Source organism: Symphalangus syndactylus, chromosome 23 (genome assembly GCF_028878055.3).
Source record: "Symphalangus syndactylus isolate Jambi chromosome 23, NHGRI_mSymSyn1-v2.1_pri, whole genome shotgun sequence".
Lineage (NCBI taxonomy): Eukaryota > Metazoa > Chordata > Mammalia > Primates > Hylobatidae > Symphalangus > Symphalangus syndactylus.
The window spans coordinates 63,048,243-63,069,346 of NC_072445.2; the positions used below are offsets into that span (position 1 = coordinate 63,048,243).

A 21,104-nucleotide genomic window follows, 5' to 3' on the forward strand; every position below is an offset into this window, starting at 1 on the left:
AGTGCTAATAATTAAAATGAGTGTGAAGAAGATCATGTATCCCCAAACCTTGGCTAGCACCCATGGGATGGCACCTTTTGGCAGAATCAAAGCACTCCTTTCAAAGTTTCAGAATCACATGAAGGAGTGGCATGAACTCCTGGGCTCTCCTGTTTCTGCTAGATTACGAATCTGCAGTTACTCTGCCCTCCCTGGTGGGCAGATCAGCAGTGGGGACCTCAAGCTGCTGGCTCTGGTGCTGCAGGAGGAGTGGGTACTGCAAACCTGTTCATCCGTCAGGATTTAAACAGATGCGCCTGCCTCTCTTACTCGCTGCATCCCCCGCAACCTGCCTCTGCCTAGGAAAGCTGCCCTCCCGTCGCCATCCTCTTGGAAACACTACCACTCTCCTGTCTCCAAGGTGCCCAAGCCTGTTTTCAATTCCCTTCTAGGAGGCCTCCGGGAAAGGTTTTGGTTCTCAATGCAAGTCACGGGGGATCAGCAAATGAGGCCATCCTGAGGCTGAGGACTTGACTGTCGCCCACGGTTCTAACACAACTGCTGTAAGGGAAATGCATGAAACTGATGACTTGCTGGACGTTGGACGCTTGCGGATAATAACTTACCATCCCTTGTCACCACGCTCAGCTGAAGCCCCATGTTATGCTGCGGAGTCACAACCCACAGATTGCTAGTGGCCGTGATGTCAAATTCCAGCCAGCCTTCTTCTGAGGCCCACACTACACGGGTGTCCAACAAAAATAGGTCAGAGTCTCTGAAAGAAACAAAAAATGGCCTGGTGAATAGCGCACTGCCCGAAGCTCCTTCCCACTCTTTCCTGTCTCAGCGTCAGGATAAAAAATGCCCGAGTCAGATCACATCTACCAGTGAGGCACAAGCACAGTGACCTGCCGTAGCTCTGAAAGGCGTGGTACCACCCAGGACACAGGCATGACACAATTAGGGGACAGGTACACCTGATAAGGCGCTTCATAGAAATCAGCTTTCACCCGGACACAGGCAGACCCTCTCAACTTTACCAAAGATCTTGCTAGTGCTGCTTATGGCAGATCTTTTTGCGAATTAGGATAAATTACAAATAAACGATTATTTAAAAAACTTTTGTTTTTGAGACTGGGTCTCACTCTGTCACCTAGGCTGTAGTGCAGTGGGCATTTACATTTTAATACTTCTATTATGTTTTAAAAATTTATTTATGATACTATTAGTGACTAGCTTACTTTATGGCTAATAAGCTCTAGAAACAGGGAAAGTAGGAGACAGCGAGAAACAGGATTGAGAAAAGATAAAAATCAGCATCCGTATGAGCATTTACAAATTGGGCTTTGCTCGTTTTTTCTTGTTTTGAAATTGGGACTGAAAATCTTCTCGTTTGTTCCTATGAAATAAAGAGAAGCAAGAAGCCACATCACATCCCTAAGTAATCATCTACTATTTTAATTAAGGCCTCTGAATGGTCGGTCTGCAGTGAGTATCCAGTCCTTCCCCATATGGACTGTGTAGCCAAGGGTGGATGCTGAGTGATTTTAAAGTTCATCCCAGCACAGCAGTAAGCTATGGCTGGGGTTCTTTGAGGCAAAGTCAGAGAATCCATTCTTTCCATTAGGCCCCGCAGGGAAGACTTTGACATTTTTCACAGTTTTTAACTAACATAATCTAGGGGCTGTGGGATGACGGTGTGAGGGTCTCCTTATGCTCACCTGCATTTTATGATAGGTCAGTGCCAGGGGATGGTCATCTTTGTGTGTTTTAGGGACAATCTGAATCCGCGTATCCATCCCACAGCCACTAGAATGAGATGGCCTGGGATTCCCATGACAGGGAAGGCTGTATTTTGGCCATGGAAAGACTCAAAGCTCCTGGTATTGGAAATATTTTGCTGCAATATCTTACAGAGATAGAAAAACGACTAAAATTAAATACTAAGTTTAAGATGAGCATACATTTACGTAAGTTACAAAGTGCTTTCATCTACTTCTCTGTTTGGTCCTTACACCAATCCTAAAAGCCAGGCAGAGCGTCACGGTCTCCACTTACAGCTGGGGAACCTGAGACTCAGACACGAGGCTACCATCATGTGGTCAAGATCTCAAGCTAAGAAGTGAAAAAACAGGACCTAGCTTCCATAATAACATACTGTCTCATTGAGATGATTACCAAAGACAACCTGTGAGGAATGAATGAACTTCATCTCTAATCCATCGAATTCTTATGAGGCCAGTGAAACATCAAGTTCAAATGGTTAGATTTCTCAGAGGAGGAGCGAACAGTTTCTCCTGCCTCCATGGCCACTTAAAGTGAGAAGGGAACTCTATTGTCGTCTTTTCCAAGGATAAACAGTAGGCACAGCTAAAAGTCGTTTACTCAGCTGCTTAACAGAGTCTGCAGGAGGCCACATTCTGGCCTGCCCAGTTGAAAGCTCCCTCCGATGTGGATGCGTCACACCCCCTGCTGACAAATTACCCCCCATCACTGAGGTAACAACTGTGAGCAGGGAGATGGGGCGGGGGGTGTCCATGGAAAACAACAAGCAGAGATGGGAAGGCCAAGGCTTTGAAGTCAGATGTAAGAGGACATCAATTCTGTTCTGGAAGGTCACAGAAGACCCTCATCCAGCAATAACACAGACAGTACAGACAGCACTGTGGGAAAGTAGCCCCGGTCCCAGAGGAAGCACAGCACACATCGGTGGCACGGGCAGAATGTGGCTGGCCCTCTCTAGCATCAAGACCCGGTGGGAATCTCGAGGGTGAGGCTGTCCTCAAGGCGGGGCCATGAGCGCATGCCGAGTTACCTCTGACGACTAGATTAGGCACCTACATTTTAAAGAGTTATAATAAGCATACACAGAGATACAGTTCAAAGCGTGAGGGTAGCACAGCTGGCAGAATGAGCTTTTATTTTAAAGATCAGGGTTTGTGATAAAGAAAATGGCAGCCTCATCCAAGATAATGTGGGGAATGAGAGAGATGCACATCATCCGAGGAGGAGGAGGAAAACAGAAGAGCAGAAAGAGAAGGAATGAATTAAACAGGCAGAACATGAATCAAAAGTTAAACTTGGGGCAAAGGCAGAAGATGAGGATTACCCGTCATGACATGCAGCAATTGCACCTACAGGGTCAGTGCGGATTCGTGGATGTGGGGACCCCAGTTTCCATCCCGACTCTGCTACCGAGTCACTCTGGGGCCCCATGAATTTGCGTTGTTCTGTGGCACACTTCTCTAATCGTACAATGAGAACACTGCCTGTTCTCACTGCTTAAGAAGCTTGTGAGGTCAACAAGTGCAGTCTAGTGGCTGAGCATCGAAAGATGAAAACTCTCTGTGGTCCTACGGCGGCGAGGAAGGCTTGGACTTCAATGTTTAGATCTAGGGTGCTCGGGGCCTTTGGAAGGGAAGTGAGGCAGAGCATGGACTTCAGATAATTGGGCCAAGTGGGATAGAGGAACAGCGAATACTGACTGTGTCAACAGCCTTTATTCCTCAGGACAGCCAGAAAAGGCAGGACCTATGTCGTCTCTTCTACAGCTAAGCCCCAAGAGAGGGTCTCAAGGTCACATGGCTGTTAAGTGGGGCAAATGGAATTTAATCAGAGCCCAGGTCCTTAGCCATCACATATCTAAAAAGTAGAGTCATGAAGCAGACAGGGCAGAGGCTGAAAGTACTGTCCAAGGGCTCAGAATAAAGTAAGGGACCAAAATCTACCACATAGAAATGCTAAAGTCAGCTGGATACAGAAAATACAATAAGATACACAGGACAGGCACAGGTTAAAAATCACCAGTTGGGAAGGCTGGGTGTTGTGGCTCATGCCTGTAATACTAGAACTTTGCGAGGCTGAGGTGGGATTGCCAGAGGCCAGGAATTTGAGACCAGCCTGGGAAACATGGCGAAACCCTACCTCTACAAAAAAAATACAAAAATCTGCCAGGCATGGTAGTGCACTCCTGTAGTCCCAACTACTCGGGAAGCTGAGGCGAGAGAATCACGTGAGTCCAAGGAAGTAGAGGCTGCAGTGAGCCATGATCGTACCTCTGCACTCCAGCCTGGGCGACAGAGTGAGACCCTGTCTAAATAAATAAATCCATCACCAGTGGGCCTCCCCCATCAGGGTCAGGTAGGTATGAGAGTGCGTGCAGGAAGGCGCCCGAGATGGCTGGTGTCAGTTGTAGATGGTGACATTGTGGTGGAGCCCCAGTGACCCTCTCAATCGTCCTCTGCTCCTTCCAAGCAGAATATGCTGTGTCCAGCATGAGAACATCACTAATGTGTTCACACCACCAGGGAGAGGAACTTGAAAAAGGAATGAAGCTTTAAGACACAACTTCACGGGCTCACCCTCAAAGCTTCCAACAACTCAGATATTGAAAAGATGCTATTGATGACAAATCACTAAAACGGTTCTGGTCTGACCCGCATCCACTAATGTTTCCTCAGGGATACATGGCCTTCCTAGTCTGCAGACTGTAAAAGTGTAGCCTCAAAGAAGATGCATCTGATTTTGCCACGTGAAAAATAAGCTTTCCCTTCTAAATCTCACTTCAGCAGAGTTGAGAAGAGACGTACTCACCTAAAATGTGTGTCACTGATAAAGAATCCTAGAGACTGGCCAAAATCATCACCGTGCCTAGATTATTCGGACCTTCCTATTGAGGTGACATACTCTCAAGTTAGCAAACCACGAAAGAAAATCTTGAAACAAGGGAAGATAATTTTGAATGCAATTATTGACTATTTTGTTCTCAACTAACTCAGACCCTACATTTGCATGATGAATACGCTTCCGATCTTCAAGGATGTAACAGTGTTATTCTTCTCAATGTTTTTCCAACCTCAGAGCATGACATTCCTCATGTTGTGGTCATCATCCTGGGAAAATGAGGTTCTTAACAAATTAATACAGCTAATAAGATATTTCTGGAAAATTTCAAAAATTCACCCTGGCATTACAGTTGATGAATCAGAAAGCCACTCACAAAGACTAGTAGAATTGGTGTTTGTGGGCAAGATTTATCCCTGCGTATCACTCCCATCACACAGCCTCCAAGGCACATGCCCACATCAGTGATACACCACTGACTGGGCTGAGAGACAGAGAGCACCATTGTCAAAATACAGCAGGCCTTTCTCTCCTTTGCCTCAGAGAAGGGCAGGAGGTGCCTGAGCTCCTGGTGGACAGGCTTTGACCCTTTCCTGACAAACCACACACCCACCAAGGTCACAATGCTGGAGTCAAAGTACAACAGTGTTTACTACTAACCATTTTGCTAGAAAAATGCTTGATAAACTGGCATTTATATATTCAAAATAAGCAGATTTATGAAATACTCAGTAAGGTGACTCTGTGGTCTTGTTTTTTATTTCTCCATAACACATTCCTTTGCATTTGTACGTCTGGACTTGATGTTAAATTAAAATACAAAGCAACATTTTTTTTTGTATTGCTGACTTGCTGCAATAAGAAAAATTCATTTTCCAAATAGAATGAAAAAGTAAAAAAAATCCATTTTCATTTTAGAAAATTAAGGAGTCAAGCTCATGCTTTTTACTTTTTCCTTACGTAAGGTACAATATAGATTGTTTAAACTTTTACCATTAGAAAGACAGAAAAGGCATCATATATTTGAAAACAGAGTACTACAAACAAGAGTAAACTGCTGCATACATGTACACATACAAATTTGAGTAGCAAAGATGAATGAACATTATTTGGCTACACTTGCATTTTTATTTTTTTTTTTTTTACAGCCTTTGATATTACTCAATTTTCACCCAATGGCTAGCATGTTATGAAGAGATGTTTCAAGTATCAAATGCACCTTGATTCTGTAGGGGCTGTTTCATCTTTAAAAAACCAATATAAATCACTTCGCTGTTAGAATATTAACATAATAAACCTTAACATGGTGTTTACTATGTGACTGTTCTAAGTGCTCTTACATATATTAATGCCTCACAACAATCATATGAGGTAAATACTATTAATGCTATTACAGGTTTATAGATGAAGAAACTGAGGCACGAAGAGATTAAGTGGGCAGGGCATGGTGGCTCAGGCCCGTAATCCCAGCATTTTGGGAGGCTGAGGCAGGTAGATCACTTGAGCCCAGGGGTTCGAGACCAGCCCGGGCAACATGGCAAAACTCTGCCTCTATAAAAAATAAAAAATTTAGCTGGGCATGGGCTGAGGTGGGAGGATCTCTTGAGCCTGGGAGGTGCGGGTTGCAGTGAGCTGAGATTGTGCCGCTGCACCCCAGCCTGAGCGACAGAGCACAACTCATCTCAAAAAAAAAAGAGATTGAGATTAAGTGGCTTGCATGTGGTCACACAGCCAGCAAGTGCAGAGCTGCAATTTGAACGCAGGCAGTTTGGCTCATGTGTTGTACATGCTCTTTTATCAGTGCTTCCCAAGTGTAGCCTGCATCAGAATCCCCTGGGGAGCTTAACACACAGATTGCTGCCCCTCACCCCTGGGGCTTCTGACTCAGTAAGCTTGGGGAGGGTCCTGAGAATCTGCATTTCTAATAGGTTCCCACATGATGCTGATGCTGCTGGTCTAAGAACCACACTTTGTGAGCCAAGGACCCAAAGCCAGACTACCGCTCCATGAAATATGAGCACTATTACCTGTGCCTGTTTTGTGAACTTAAGAGTTGAAAGCTATCTGCTCTCAAGATTTCTTGCTCCTCTCTCCCTAAAACAGTGCAAACCAAATATAGGCTGCTCCACAAGTCCGTGTGTCTTATGGATTGCCGTAACCCTCAGGGAGTCATCGAATTAGGCTAATAAACAGAATTGCAGGTAAGATCCAGTCCAAAGCATCAGTGTTATTAGAAGTCTTGGTTCTGTATGTCCAAGGCAGGGTAAGAGGGACATACAGAGGATGGTAACTTTATACAAATTGACGGCTACCCAGACTGTTCTCTTTGGCCACATAAACACAACAATGCTTCCATACACTAGGGTATACTCTAACCTTCACTAAGTGATTAAGTGTGGAGTTTGCCACCTGTTATTTTTATTTAGTTAGTTTGTCTGTATTTCTTTAGTTTTGAGAGGGAGTCTTGCTCTGTCGCCGAGGCTGGAGTGCAGTGGCATGATCTTGGTTCACTGCAACCTCTGCCTCCTGGGTTCAAGTGATTCTCCTGCCTCAGCCTCCTGAGTAGCTGAGATTACAGGTGCATGCTACCATGCCTGGCTAAGTTTTGTATTTTAGTAGAGATGGGGGTTCACCATGTTGGTCAGGCTGGTTTTAAGCTTCTGACCTCAAATGACCCACCTGCCCCAGTCTCCCAAAGTGCTGGGATCACAGGCGTGAGCCACTGCACCCAGCCCTCGCTACCTTGTAAACATGTGACATGCAAATCTTACATGTTTTAGTTCTCATCACCAACCCTACATTTCCACATTCCTGTCCAAGGTGGGGAAATGAAATAGTAAAAGTGCTATTGATTTTTTTTTAAAAAAAGATGTTTTACGAAGCTAAAAATGTTTTTTATTTTTAGTTTTTACGGGTACATAGTAGATGTGCCTATTTATGGGTTTACAAAGTAATCTTAACCACTGGCATGGCCTGCCTCCCACAAAGCTGGACAACATAGTATGGAGACGCGCGTAACCAAAGCAATCTGTTTCTAGGCATGAATGATAAATACATAAGGCACAGTTTCCAGAAATAAAAACCTATTTTCCTTTCTCTTCATGTTAACCAAGTAGATAAGCAGTTCCCAAAGAACAGCGTCTCCTGCCCACCACCCACTGGCTCTTCCCGCCAGCATAAAATGTTTTAGAATTCTTTTGAGGGTATATGATTCTTTGTAACTTTAATTCCTCTCCACAACATTCTCTTCTACCCTGTGCCTTACCAAGAACAGAACATAGGCTGAGGAACAAGAAGGTCTGATGGCTCCTTGAGCAGTCTTTTTTTTTTTTTTTCTCCCCAAGTAGACCGTTCTAGGTGTAAGTCATATGCCCTTGACTAGGAAGATGAAACTAACCAGTTACATAACCTGAACCATGGGTCACTTGTATTATCCCTTTTTCAGGGGCAAAGGAACAAATACTGAAAAGCTCACTGCTTGCCTCTCGAGGCCCACACAGAGGGAGCCAGAGATTATCAAGTCAGCAGTAAGATTTCAGGAGTCCCTAGGGATCATACCTGTGAAAGCCAGACACAGAAAGAGAAAAAGGTGTGGCTGGGCACAGGGATAAAAGGCTTTGGTTTTCTTCTGCCCAAACTATAATAGTGTTCTCCTATCCTGGCTTTCTCAAATTTGCCCTTCTCTTCAAAAAAGAAACCCGTCTCAGGTATCTAAAAAAGGGTGAACTTTTGTCTTCAGTTCAGCAGGCAACACTGAAAATCCAACAGATTTTATAGAGCGATCAGTCCATAGGTAATGCTTTTCTCAAGAAACCACTCTCCTCCATCATCCTGGAACTGGATCATCTATTGGGTCCAGATCTTGTTTCCAGGACTATGCCATTTCATTACTGAATCAAATGTCAACATTTGTTGGGATTCATTAAAAAGATTTCCAAATGAAAATGATAAAACATACTATACTTCAAAGACTTAAGCTTCTGGGGTCATGATGTATCAAACTAACATTCCCACTTTAAAAAAACTGAATTAACTAAAAACGAACTTGTTTGAAGTGCTCTTAGAGCAACCAAGCAAGGCAACACTAGATGGGTCAAGACCTCAGGGAAAAAGGAAATGCATTAAGGTGAGCCTTGTGTTTGCTGCTGCCTTTTCCTCTCAGGGCATTTGATAATTTCTAGTATGAGGCACAGACACCAAGCAGCAAGTGGTAGTGGCCTAGAGCTTAACACAGTATCACTGGCTGGGGAGAAAATCAAAATTCAAGGCAGCTAGTGCGTGAGAAGAGCTAAAGTCCCAGAAAAAAAGGGGGCTGCATGGAAATGAGCTCATAAAAGTGATTTCATAGAAGCTTGGGTCACTTCTATGTCGTCCCTTTCCTCTAGGACTCTGGCTCTTCAAGTCCTGGCCTCCTTGAACTCCAACATTTCCAGTTGAGGTATTTGCCAGATATTAAGCTGTGTTTATATGGGACGAGGAGTTGAGAAAACAAGTAGAAAGAAACTGTTTAGAGGCTCAAAAGCAAAGCAGAGGGTTTGGCAGTCTCCCAGTGCTGAGGAGGTAAAAAATCGAGTGCAGAGTCCACCAAGGAAGAGGGGCTCTTGTAAACATTCCAGACTTTCTTGGTTTTTTTATTTTTTTACAGATTTTTAAAATTAAAAAAAAAATTTTGAGACAAGTTCTTGCTTTGTTGCCCAGGATAGAGTGCAGTGGTGCAATCATAGCTCACTGCAGCCTCAACCTCCCATGCTCAAGCAATCCTCCCACCTCAGCCTCCTGAGTAGCTGGGACTAAAGGCATGAGCCACCGTGCCTGGCTAATTTTTATTTTATTTTTGTAGAGACAGGGTCTCCTTATGTTTCCCAGGCCAGTCTTGAACTCCTAGGCTCAGGCAATCCTCCCACCTTGGCCTCTCAAAGTGCTGAATTTATAGATGTGAGCCACTGTGCTCAGCATCCTAGACTTTCAGCTGAAAGGGCTAAACTCTAGGAGAAAGGGAAAACCAGAAACAAACCTTAATACATCCTTAAACCCTGCCTAACCTGGAACAAAAAGAAAAAGGTGATTTGGCCATATTTTGTCTGCCTTACAGAAGAACACTGAATGTAGTCTGGAAGGAGGTAAGAGTATCTAGAACTTTTTTCTTAAATAATGTCCAGAATTTCATAAATGGAAAATTAGCAGGCCTGCCAGGAAATAAAACCAAATAAGGAAAAATTAAGGGAACAAACAGATAATGGAAATAGACCCACAGGTGATCCAGATAGCAAAGTTATCAGATATGGTTTTTGAATCCAGCCTTATATAAAAAGAATAATAAATCACAGGTTGAACTTGTTCCAGGGATATAAGGTTTAACATTTAAAGTCATTTAATATGGCAGACACATAACATTATAAAGGAGAAAAATTATATGATTGTCCCAAAATTCAGAAAAAACATTTGATAAATCCACGCCCATTCCTAATTGTAAAAAATTCTTAGAAAACTAGAAATAGAGAAAAATTTCCTTTATCTCTACTAAAGAGTTATCTACAAAAATATTTAGAGCAATCATCATTCTTAATGATGAAATATTAAAACTTTATCTGAGATTAAAAAATCTGACAGAAATCTGAACAATTTCAACATTGTACTGGACGTCCTAGCCAGCACAATAAAAAAGAAAAAGAGAAATAAAAAATAGAATTGAAAAGGAAAAAATAAAACTAATATTTATAGATTATATTCACAGAAATTCCGCAAGGCCATGCAGAAAAAGTATTCGAATTAACATGTAAATTTGCAAGGTTGCTGGATAGAAATAAAAATCAATGGTATGCTATACCAATTTGGCACTAAATTTTTAAAAAACTAATATCATTTATAACAGCATCAAAAACTTCAATACCTAAAATTAATCTAATAAAAATGTTCAAGACATACAAAAAACTGTATTATTGAGAGTTATTAAAGAAGGCCTAAGTAAATGCCACATTCTTGAACTGAAACACTCATTATTGATGAGATGTAAATCCTCCCCAAATTGATCTCTAGATATAATGCAATTCCAATCAGAAGCCCAGCAAGTTTGTTTTTATTTTTTGTGGAAACAAACTGATTTTAAAATTTATATGGGAATGTGAAGGGCCAGTAATAGCCAAGAAAGTCTCAAGAACAATTTTGAGGTTACACATCAGATATCAAGCCTTATAATAAAACTGAAGGAATTAAGACAGTGGAATATTGGTGCGAGAAGAGAAAAATTAACCCATGGAACAGAATGAAGATCCAAAAAATGGACTCACACATATATAGTCACCTAATTTATGAGAAAGGTGCCACTAAAGCACATGAGAAAAAGATAGTATTTTCAATAAATGGTACAGGGTCAATTAGGTTTTCTATTCTTACACATCTGGTCTATGTAACCTACTTCAGTGGCTCACCTATGGTCTCAAAAATCTCCTACTGTAGTTTAGCTTATTCTGCTGAGCTCAAAACTTCTGCATCTCTCATCATCTCGGGTACTCATGCCATGACTCAAATGTGCAAATCTGAACTCATCTTCATTCCCCTGCTTATTCCTGTGTTCCCGATCTCTGTGAATGGTTCAGAGTGCAGTATCGAACTAAAAATTCCGGAAAATGTGTTTTTACCCTTTTCTCTCCTGGGACAATTATATTCTATCTGTAAAATAGGTAAGATTTTGTGAATTCTGTCAAAAATTAAAGCAATAATTCAGTCTGGGATTGTTCCTGGAGACTCCAGCAGCAGCCTTCTGTGCTTGCCTGAGGAAATCTTCCTGTTTTAGTGAGGAGGGAGGGATGAAGGGGGAAGAAAAGAATATAAATTTATTACCACTGAACTACACACTTAAAAATGGTAAAGATGGTAAATTTTACATGTAGCTTTAACTTCAATAAAAATGCATTAAACACATGAAAACCAACTATAGAGCAGCATTTCCCTCCTTGATTTTAAGATGCATTTCTTCAAATCCTAAGGATTCTCAAGTTAAGATGAATATATAAACCAAACTCTAAAATCAAATGACAAAAAAATCCTTGTCTATTTCTAAACAGAGGAGTAACCTGGGATATTGGTTAAATGGAACATAAATTTTAAATTTGGTATTTCTTCAAATGTCTCCCAAAAGACTGTACCATGATAGAACATGGAGAAGAAAAGTTATCATACAAACAGAAGACGGACCATCACTGCCAAGCAATGCAAATGCCAAAACAGAGAGAGCAGAACACAGAATTTCAAAACTAGCAGAGACAAGTGTGGCCGATTCATGGACCAAACAGGACCATGATTCAGATATTGAACGTGTCTGTTGCAATTTCTGGTTGGCTTTCAAGAGATGCTCTTTGACTTCTAGGTATACAAAATTCAATTACAACAGTAAAAGTATGCCTTTAACCAAGTAAAAAACATAGAAGAAAATGATATTCTCTAAAGACCTCAAAATGTCACTATTAATATAAAAGTGCTACAGAACAAAGATCATGAGTGCATGTTGTGAAAAGCATGTACTCATGATGCTACCACACGTGACTATGAAAGGTCAGAAGTCATTCAAAGCAGTCTATACTCCCGGTGTGAAGTCAGCTTAGTATGTATGCAATACAGAAAAAAAAGTAAAGAAGTAAACTGACAAATATATAATACTTTTGTGTAAATTTATTCCAGTCTTTCTTCCCCTCTATTCCCTCCTCTAGAAAAGCTGTTAATAGACCAGTGGTTGATCAAGAGATCAACAAAGTTTTGCAAAGGTTTTCTGCGGGAAGGCCTTAGACATCAAAGTACCAGAGTCTGAATTCTAACAGACCTACAGGTCTTCACTACCTATGAAAACATTTGCCATTCAAACAGAAGCATCCTTGGGATGTGTGCTTCAAACCTAAGGAAAATGGAGGTGTGAGGATGTGTCATAAGGAAGTTGCTCACCTCTTTCCAGTACTTCATCTTTATCTTGAGACTGTACCCACATCATCGAAGTGACTTTTAGAGGAAGCATAGCAGACAACAGTTTAGGAATTATTTGGTCTTGGCAAAATTCGTATGTGCCACACTTTGTTCTCTCAAAGATAACATGCCTGCCCTGTCTATCTGATAGGGTCATGGTAAAACCCTAACGAGAAAATATAAGAGAAGGCCTTTTCCAAACTGTAACTACTATATAAATGCAATTTTTTTTTTTACCTGCATCATCACAAGGACACAATGATTTATAACACCAAATTTTAACACCAAAGTCATCTTTTAAACACCACGCAATACCATGAAGTAAACTTCTAAAAATAAATAAGGCGCAAAGGCATCGTGTGCTACTCAAACTTAACGATGCAGACTATTGTTGCAGCCTGATGGGTTCTTCTTGCTCACTGCCCAGAAAAGCCAATGCACTGAAAACAGCAGGTATTACAGCAAAGAAAAAGGTTAATAATCATAGGGCCAGCCAACTAGTATGACAGGAGATATTTCTCAAATATGCCTCCCTGAGAATTTGGAGGCTAGGGTTTTCAGGGTACTTTGACAGGCAGGGAGCTGGGGAACTGAAATCACTGATTGACCGAGGATGAAATCACAGGGGTGTCTAAAACTGTCTTCACATAGCTGAGTCAGTTCCTAGGAAGGAATCTCAGGACCAGGTGGCATCTTGTGGTCTGCTGAAATGCTAACTCTGAAAAATATCTCAAAGACAAGTTCTTTAGCTTTCACAATAGTGATGTTTATCTATAGGTGCAGTTGGGGAAGTTATACACTTTATGAGCCCCAGTTAAATGATTCTGGGGCAGTCAGCAACTTATAGACAAGCAAGCTGATCAATGGCAGGTCACTGTTTATGCCTGTTCTTTAGCAAAGCCCGACCCCCTACCATAATTCTAAACTTGTGACCTCTTTACAAATACGGTTTCAATTTTTAAACATGTAGGGGATCTGTTCAAGCAAAGGACCAGTATGGCCTCTGCACAAGAATAATCAAGAGCAATTTAGCCAAGTAGAGGCAAGATGGAGTCAGTTAAGTCAGATTTCCCTTGCCAATGTAATTTTTGCAAAAACTGTTTCCCTATTAGGTTGCTGATTCCATTCCAATCTATGAGTTGCTTCAATCAAATCTTCCATGACTTAGACTCCATCTAAGGGCTTATTCTCAACTTTTGAGTAAAGTATCAAGTGTTTGCTTGTTCTTACTAAAAGCACCATCTATTCAAGTAGCCACCTTTTTTCTTTTTAAACTTACCTGGTCCCGTGATTTCTTTTCAGTCAAAGGAACACGTTTGTGCAGAGTTCACAGCAAAAGCCTATCTTGCAAGAATCTTCCCTGACCCTCCCTGGGTCAGGCTTCCTAACTGTCTTTAATATCAGAAGGCCGACACATAACTTCTGCCACCCCAGCTGAGTGTGTGACTCAGCATTTAAAACCCTGACTCTGTTTTTAATTTTTCAAGGAGGCCAACTATTTCGCAACACAAACACTTGTTAAATGGAGTTAATCCATCAACTACTACAAATTTCACTTAAACACAGATTGGACAAATACATTTCTTCACAAGCCTGGAGAATTGTTTTCAGCCAAGACACTCCAAGACGGTACAGATGGGGAGATCAAACCTTCGCCCGGAAGGAGTCCTGCAGCTGAATCTGGAGGCCTCTGGAAGAACACTAGGAGGCAGCAGGAGGCCTGGGCTCCTGGCCGATAGATAAGAAAAGAAAATCTCTTCCTGGCCAAACTGGAGCCCTTCAAAAGCATGAAACTCTCCCAGTTCTCCCAGAATTTCCCCTCTCCTATGCACAACGACAAAACACACGCAGGTGCCAAATGCTCCCATCCTAGAAGGCAAAGAAACTACAACTCTCTGCTTTGATAGAGAGTCATCAAAGGTTGGGACCATTCAGGATTTTATTTTCCAAACTCACTGCTGGCCTCGAGGAAGTATGACACCACCATCCTAAGCACAGGGCAGCTGTTCTTTTTTGGCTAGAATTCAGTATAAACCTTACAAATGTTCTGCTAACTTTCTCTCTCTCTTTTTTAAAACAAATAACAATTTTTTAAAATGCCATAGTCACTTAACTCGCAGCCTAGGGTTTTCACTATAAAGGTTTTCCTGCAGGACAGAGAAAAACATGTATTCCCAATACATTTCTGAGCCAAAAAGATGCCAGTAGGTTATTCTAACCAGAGAAATATAATGAAATAATCAGGCAGATTGAAAATCAATGGCTAAAACAGTTCCAAAGAGTCAGTGAATACCAATTATCTCTGAAGTATCAACAGACAAAAATCTAGCAACAAAAAATGTACTTTTCAAAAGAGGCCCTCAGTACTACAGCCACTGAATATATTTTTACTTAGGAGTGAGAATCAGATATCAGAAAACTTCCCTTTTGTTCCAAAATTGTGGCCCATTATTAAAGATACCACAATGGATATATTTTACTCATTATTTAGCTCTCCCAGCTATGAATTACCTACAACCATCAGCATGTACGTTCATACCATGAAATGTCCCAAAGCATGGCATCTGTCCTTCCTCCTTCTGTGTTTCCCCATTACAGACCTAAATATGCACAAGGGCTGGATGCTGGCGGTGCTTTCAAAACAAAAATGAACCTTTCACAGGGCAAATTAATGTTCCTTATGAGTTCAGTGCGTGTATTTGTGACAGACCCACACACAGATCAATACATTCAGGAAAAACCAAAGTCATTCTTAAGCCTTTGGAAATTCTTGGGAAATCAATAGACTCACAAGACCAAAAGTGGGAACCTGGACTTGGTTTATAAAACCAAAACTAACAAATCCCTTTCGGAGTCTGGAAGCGTGGAGTTCCCTCCTCTTCACTTCCCTTCATTTTTATCCTTGTAACTGCCATATAATTGCCAGACCGTCATATCACCTGCTTAATTTCCACCTTGTACACACTAAGAACTACATGGTAATACTAATCTACTGTGCATAAAGACCTTGATTCTCACTGACTTACTAAACTGACCCCTAAATACTAAGCAAAAATCGAGGTCATTGGCTTCTGTGTATTGGCTTCTTCTATACTAACAACTCTAAAACTTCATCCCTCAACCCTTCCAGTCCTCCAGCAATTGTTCCATGGAAGTTTTTCTGTATTGCTAGGCAGCTCCATGCATGTGCTTCACTGCAGTTCTTTTGTAAAATGGTCTGGCCTTGTTTTAGGAAACAAGAGTAATACAGACATGGAAAAAGTCTACTGCTCCCTTGTACCCAAATGATAAAAAGTAAATACATCACACACAAGCTTACTCAAAGATACATGTGTCTATGTGTATCTTATGTGTACAAATACACAGCCTTGTATTCACTGGAATTATTATCACTTACAAGCATCATATAATTTTAATGTATGAATTTATTTTAGCCACCCTCGCCTATCATTCAAAATGAGGACTAAACAATACTGGGAACATTTTATCCCTAATAAATTATGGAGTTATCTGATCACAAAAGATGCTTATAATAAATACATTCACTAGCTTTCTTAGGAAAAGATAGCTATTTGGAAAATCAAATAGCAAAAGATCTCACCAGCTAAACACTCCCATTTAGAACACCCACCTCATCGTACTCACATGCTGCCCCTCAACTCCAGGTCACCCTGCACAGACATGGTTGGGGCTATTGTCATGACAAAAGGTGGGAAACGGGCGCCAGCCCCACCTTGGGGGCTTTCTCGAGCCTTCATACCTGTGCTGATGCTCCTGTAAGACTTGATAAATGCTGATAAGAAAAGTTTGGTTTTTAAAACTCCCCATAACACAGTCCTTGTAGATGCGGAATTCTGCAGCCGTCACCGCCTCACCCTCAGGAATCTGGGATAAGTTGAACTTGAACTCTTTGTGGTGTCGCTGACGAGGGGAGAACTCCTTGTCGTACTCCACTATAAGATTAAACAAGAGAGATTGACAACTATTGTTACTTGACTAAGTGCCAGGGGCTTACCTCACCAGTTTCCCCATTTGACTTCATAGATGGATTACCAGTTACCCATGGCTTACTAGGGGGATCGGGTAGTGAACAGACCACTGGCTGGCCCATGAGGAGGAGATGAAAATCCTTCATGTTACCCAAGATTAAGCAAAATTCTTAGATTTTATTTAGTTTAAATACTTCTGTTTGTATACTTATTTGAATGAATTTGAATGAGAGCAAGTTATGAAAACTCTTGGCTTAAAGTTTTCTCATCTGCAAAAATGGGAAGAATTGACTTCACATAATGAAGCAATGAAGAAGAACCCGTCTGCCCATCCTGGCCCCATTATGTCCTCCTGGCCCCCTCTCCTCCCAGCTACTCTTCCCTCCTCAGGCTGGTTCACGTGTCACCATCAGCAGTTGACATAACCAAGGGCAGCCCTGAGCTGAACATTGGTGGGAATGGCTGAGGGTAGGGAAGCAGGGTGGGCAAAGCATTTTGCCTGGGCCTGAAGTGTAAAAGGTCTTCACATTTTGCCTGTTCAGTGGAAATGTTTATGCCTTCCTCCTACTGGTAGATCCTGAAGGCCCCACGACTCTGAGCAGTGGGGGGACTCTCCACAACAGGAAGTTGCTGGAACCCCAATTTAATCTGCATGTAGATGCCATGAAGATGTGGAAGGAAATCACCAACAGAGCCACTGCTATTTTCTCATGGTTTACATTGGAAAAAAAAAAAAAAAACTGGGGGAAAGGATAGACTCTAAAAGGCTTCTTTAATATGGAATCAACCTATTGTGCACTGAAAGATGAATGAAAAAAATGTGGTATGTGCATAAATGCATTTGTATTTGGCCTTAAAAAAGAGGGAGATTCTGCCACTTGCAACATGGATGAACCTGGAGGATGTTATGTGAAGTGAAATAAGCAAAGCACAAAAAGACAATCACTGCACGACCTCACGCAGAATCTAAAAAAATGGAACTCACAGAAGCAGAAAATAGAATGGAGGTTACCAGGAGCTGGGACAATCTCACCACGAAAAAATAAAGCCACGTCTCTGTGAGGTGATAAACACATGAATTAGCTTGATAGTGGTAATCATGTCATAATGTGTATGTATATCAAATCACGTTGTACCCCTTAAATACATACAATATCTGCCAACTACACCACAATGAAGCTAGAAAAAATACACTTTTTAAAAAAAATCTTTTTCCTGCATGAAGACAAATGAGAAATTGCAATTACTGATGATTTTTCAGTCAGATTTTAGATGTCTATACAAAGTCCTGTGTGAGAAAAGTGGTATCAAACTTCAGATGCCTCACTTATAATTGCTGTAAAAGGAAAAAAGAGTGCTCTGTTTCCCACCATAAACCCTTGACTCTTTTCCCCAGAGTCAGGAAACACTTCTGCTTTGCTGTTCCTGTTCGTTTTTCCTTAATGGCAACCAAAGTGAAATCTCATGAGCAAATTAGTACATATAGCAGAGTTTTCCCAAGGTTTGTAGGTAGAAAAAATATCAATTATTAGCCACCTCCAACTTCCCACTTTCTCTTACACATGTTGTTTTTCATAATTACCAGAGAAAAGCTTTGGAGATTTAGCTTCTTAAAAAAAAAAAAAAAAAAAAAAAAAGAAAAGAAAAAAAAGCTAACTCCCCAGAAGAATCTAAGTCCTCAATGGCATTTGCAGAAGCCAAGTTAAGCCATCTATAGGTACAAGATTTTTTAAAAAGAATTTCTGCAACTGCCATGTAATTACACATTTTTTTGATTCGAGTTCTTTTTTTATTTTGAGGGTTAAAAAAGAATGAGCTTTGGCTTCTGTAAAAGCTTGAATATAAGCAAAAAGAAGTCCAACCAGAAAAGTAAACCACAGTTTAGCCCCAACAAGAGAGCAGGTTTTCTAATTAGTGGCTATGCATGAAAAGCAATATTGTTAGGAAGTTCACCCAAGGACACCCACACAGGACGGTGTATCACTTTTCCCTAAAACCGATCTGCCTTTTAAGTTTGATATGTTATCATCGTTGGTTAAAAAGTGAATCAAATCTGATTTTCCAAAGAGACTTTCTAAAAAACAGTCACACAGCTTTTCTCTATAGAGCTTTTTGGAAGCCTAATTGTAATATTACTAAATGAAAATAATATTTTAAGATTCGCTGGAGAGCATGTGTAAGAATTCTTCAAAGAAGTCTTTCAATAAACTTCCTTAGAAAAAATATAAGAAATAAGATGTAAGTCAGTAACTTTAAGATATTTCAGTTATAAGGAGCAGAGAAAGGGACAGACATTTTTAATAAAGGAGAAATGTGGTAGCTGGTCTTTTGAGAGGTATGCCATCCCCAATAAACCACATCTCCCAGCATCCATGCCCGTGGGTGGTCTGCTCCCTTTGGGTGGCTCTGAGCTGGCTCTATGACCTGCTTTGGACCAACAGAATGACAGTCTTCCACAGTGGTGCTGAGTGACTTCCAAGGCTGGGTCATAAGCTTTGAACTTCCTTCCACTTAGACTTCTTGGAATGCTTGTCTGAGGAAAGACAGCTGTCATCTAAGAAGTGTGACTACCCTGAAACTTCCATGTGGTGAGGAAGCCCAAGCCAGCCATGTAGAGAAGCTACACAGAGGGATGGGAGAGGAGAACAGAGATGGGGGGTGGGTGGGAGAAGAGAGAGAGAGAACACACAAACTGTCCAGCCTGTCCCCAAGCACCTCAGCTGAGGCACCAGAAGTGTTATGAAGATGCCATCTTGGAAGTCCTTTGCATGACTCAGCCCCAGCCACCACCTGGCTGCAGCTGCACAAGAGACCTTGAAGAACCACCTAGTTGAACCTGGTCATTCCACAAGACTGTGAGAGATGGTAACTCATTGTTGTTTTAAACCACTATGTTTTGGGGGATTTGTCACACGGTAATAGGCAACTAACATAACAAGGGAAAGGCGGATGGGAGGACAAGAGGAGGGAGGAGAGAGAAGGGAAGTCTGACCATGCCAGGAAGGGGATAAATTGCATGCAACTTTTAAGGATAAGGATTGTGCAATGCTAGGAGGCAATATGTACGACTAAGGAAGAATCTTGGCAAATGCTCACAGATTTGAAGATGTGAGGAGATAAAAAATCTAAAAATGAGAAAACAGAAGCACAGTTCAAAGCATTCATTTTATTACAATGTAACATAGAACCCATTGCCTCATATGTGGATTTTCCAATTTTTCCTCTACCAAAACAACATTATCATGAAGTACTCTGAACTTTTCCTTTATCCTTCTTAGAAAAGATGCATGGCTTCCTTAGTGCCATCCACGAGTCTCTGATTGCCACCCACAACCTTTTAAGCTCTCACACCCATCCCATTACCATCTGGTCTTCTAAGCTGCTCCTGTGCCTCTTACCTCAAAGCTGTACCACCTTCCTCACTCTCCTCATGATACCTCAGCCACTGATCACTGAAGTTTGCTCAGAACTACTCAGTTCCCCCCGACTCTTTTGCCTGCGATTGAATGTACACAGCTTGTTTGCTGATGTCTCATCGGGATAAAAGAAATAAATACAATTAGGTTACTGCCTGTATGTGCACTTGAACACCACAATGGTAAAACAGTAATGTGTCCAATGAGCTCAGCAATTCAAGCTATATGAGTCAAGACTCCTCAAATGCCAGACAGTTCAAGAAATATGAATGGGAGAGAAAGGGAGAGGGCTGAGTTCCAAATTCAGCCCTCAGTACCTACTTTATACCCATTAGCATTTGGCTTACTGATGATGGGGCCAGATGCAGTCACACTTAAGTCGTAGTTAAGAGTGTTGGTGACATGTCAAACTGAGACACTGGTGTTGAATTCTAGCTTTTTGCTTACCTATATGATGCTGAGTTAAAGTTATATTAAAGTTTCAGTATCAGTTAAATTGAAATAATAACATTTCTAAAGATTAGGTGAGACAATCTATTCAAAATAGCCAAAGCCACGGTGTCAATGCCCCATCAATGTTAGCTGTGATAATCATTGGCTGTTATTTGAGAATCCAGGTCCTTGGAGCTTGGAGTATGTCTTTGCTGAGTAATTCAAATTTATTCACAAGTCTACAGATAGGACTGACGGCTGCTCCGTCTAAATTAGCTTTTTCAGTTCGAGTGAGGCATTCTGTGACAGTGCAGTAAGCGAAATCTCACTGAGCATCAGCCTTGGTGGCTGGCTCCTGAATGTGGTGCTGTGTTCTCTGAGGCAATAATTCCTAGAATTTTTAAATTTCAAGGACCAGTCAAGACAGTTTTTGAAATGATAATGACCTTACACAAGGCTATCTGCTTCTTCTGTTTGCCGTTGTTAAGGACGATAAAAACAAAACAACAAACTGCATGCTCTAACTGTACCACTGCATTTCTAAAAGTCTTTTTAATACTAAATAAAATAGGGAGGCCATAACGAACAAATGAAGCTTCATAAAACTCACTTCCTTCTCTCCTTTCTGCCTCAGACTATACCAGTGGAAATTTGTGACCTGTCCTAGACCTTTGGCCAACACGTAGGAACAAAAGCCTTAAGGAATAAAAGT

General features: G+C 41.3%; 1 protein-coding gene across 1 annotated transcript in view; it reads right to left on the reverse strand.

Annotated features, from left to right (window-relative positions):
- BMP6 (bone morphogenetic protein 6) overlaps window positions 1-21,104 on the reverse strand; it is a 155,070-nt gene that overhangs the window by 19,460 nt on the left and 114,506 nt on the right. The window contains exons 2-3 of the mRNA XM_055264080.2: window positions 16,316-16,508; window positions 606-754 (exon numbers count right to left, since the gene is read on the reverse strand). Coding sequence (XP_055120055.1) covers window positions 606-754; window positions 16,316-16,508 — 342 coding nt within the window. The remainder of the gene's footprint in view (window positions 1-605; window positions 755-16,315; window positions 16,509-21,104) is intronic.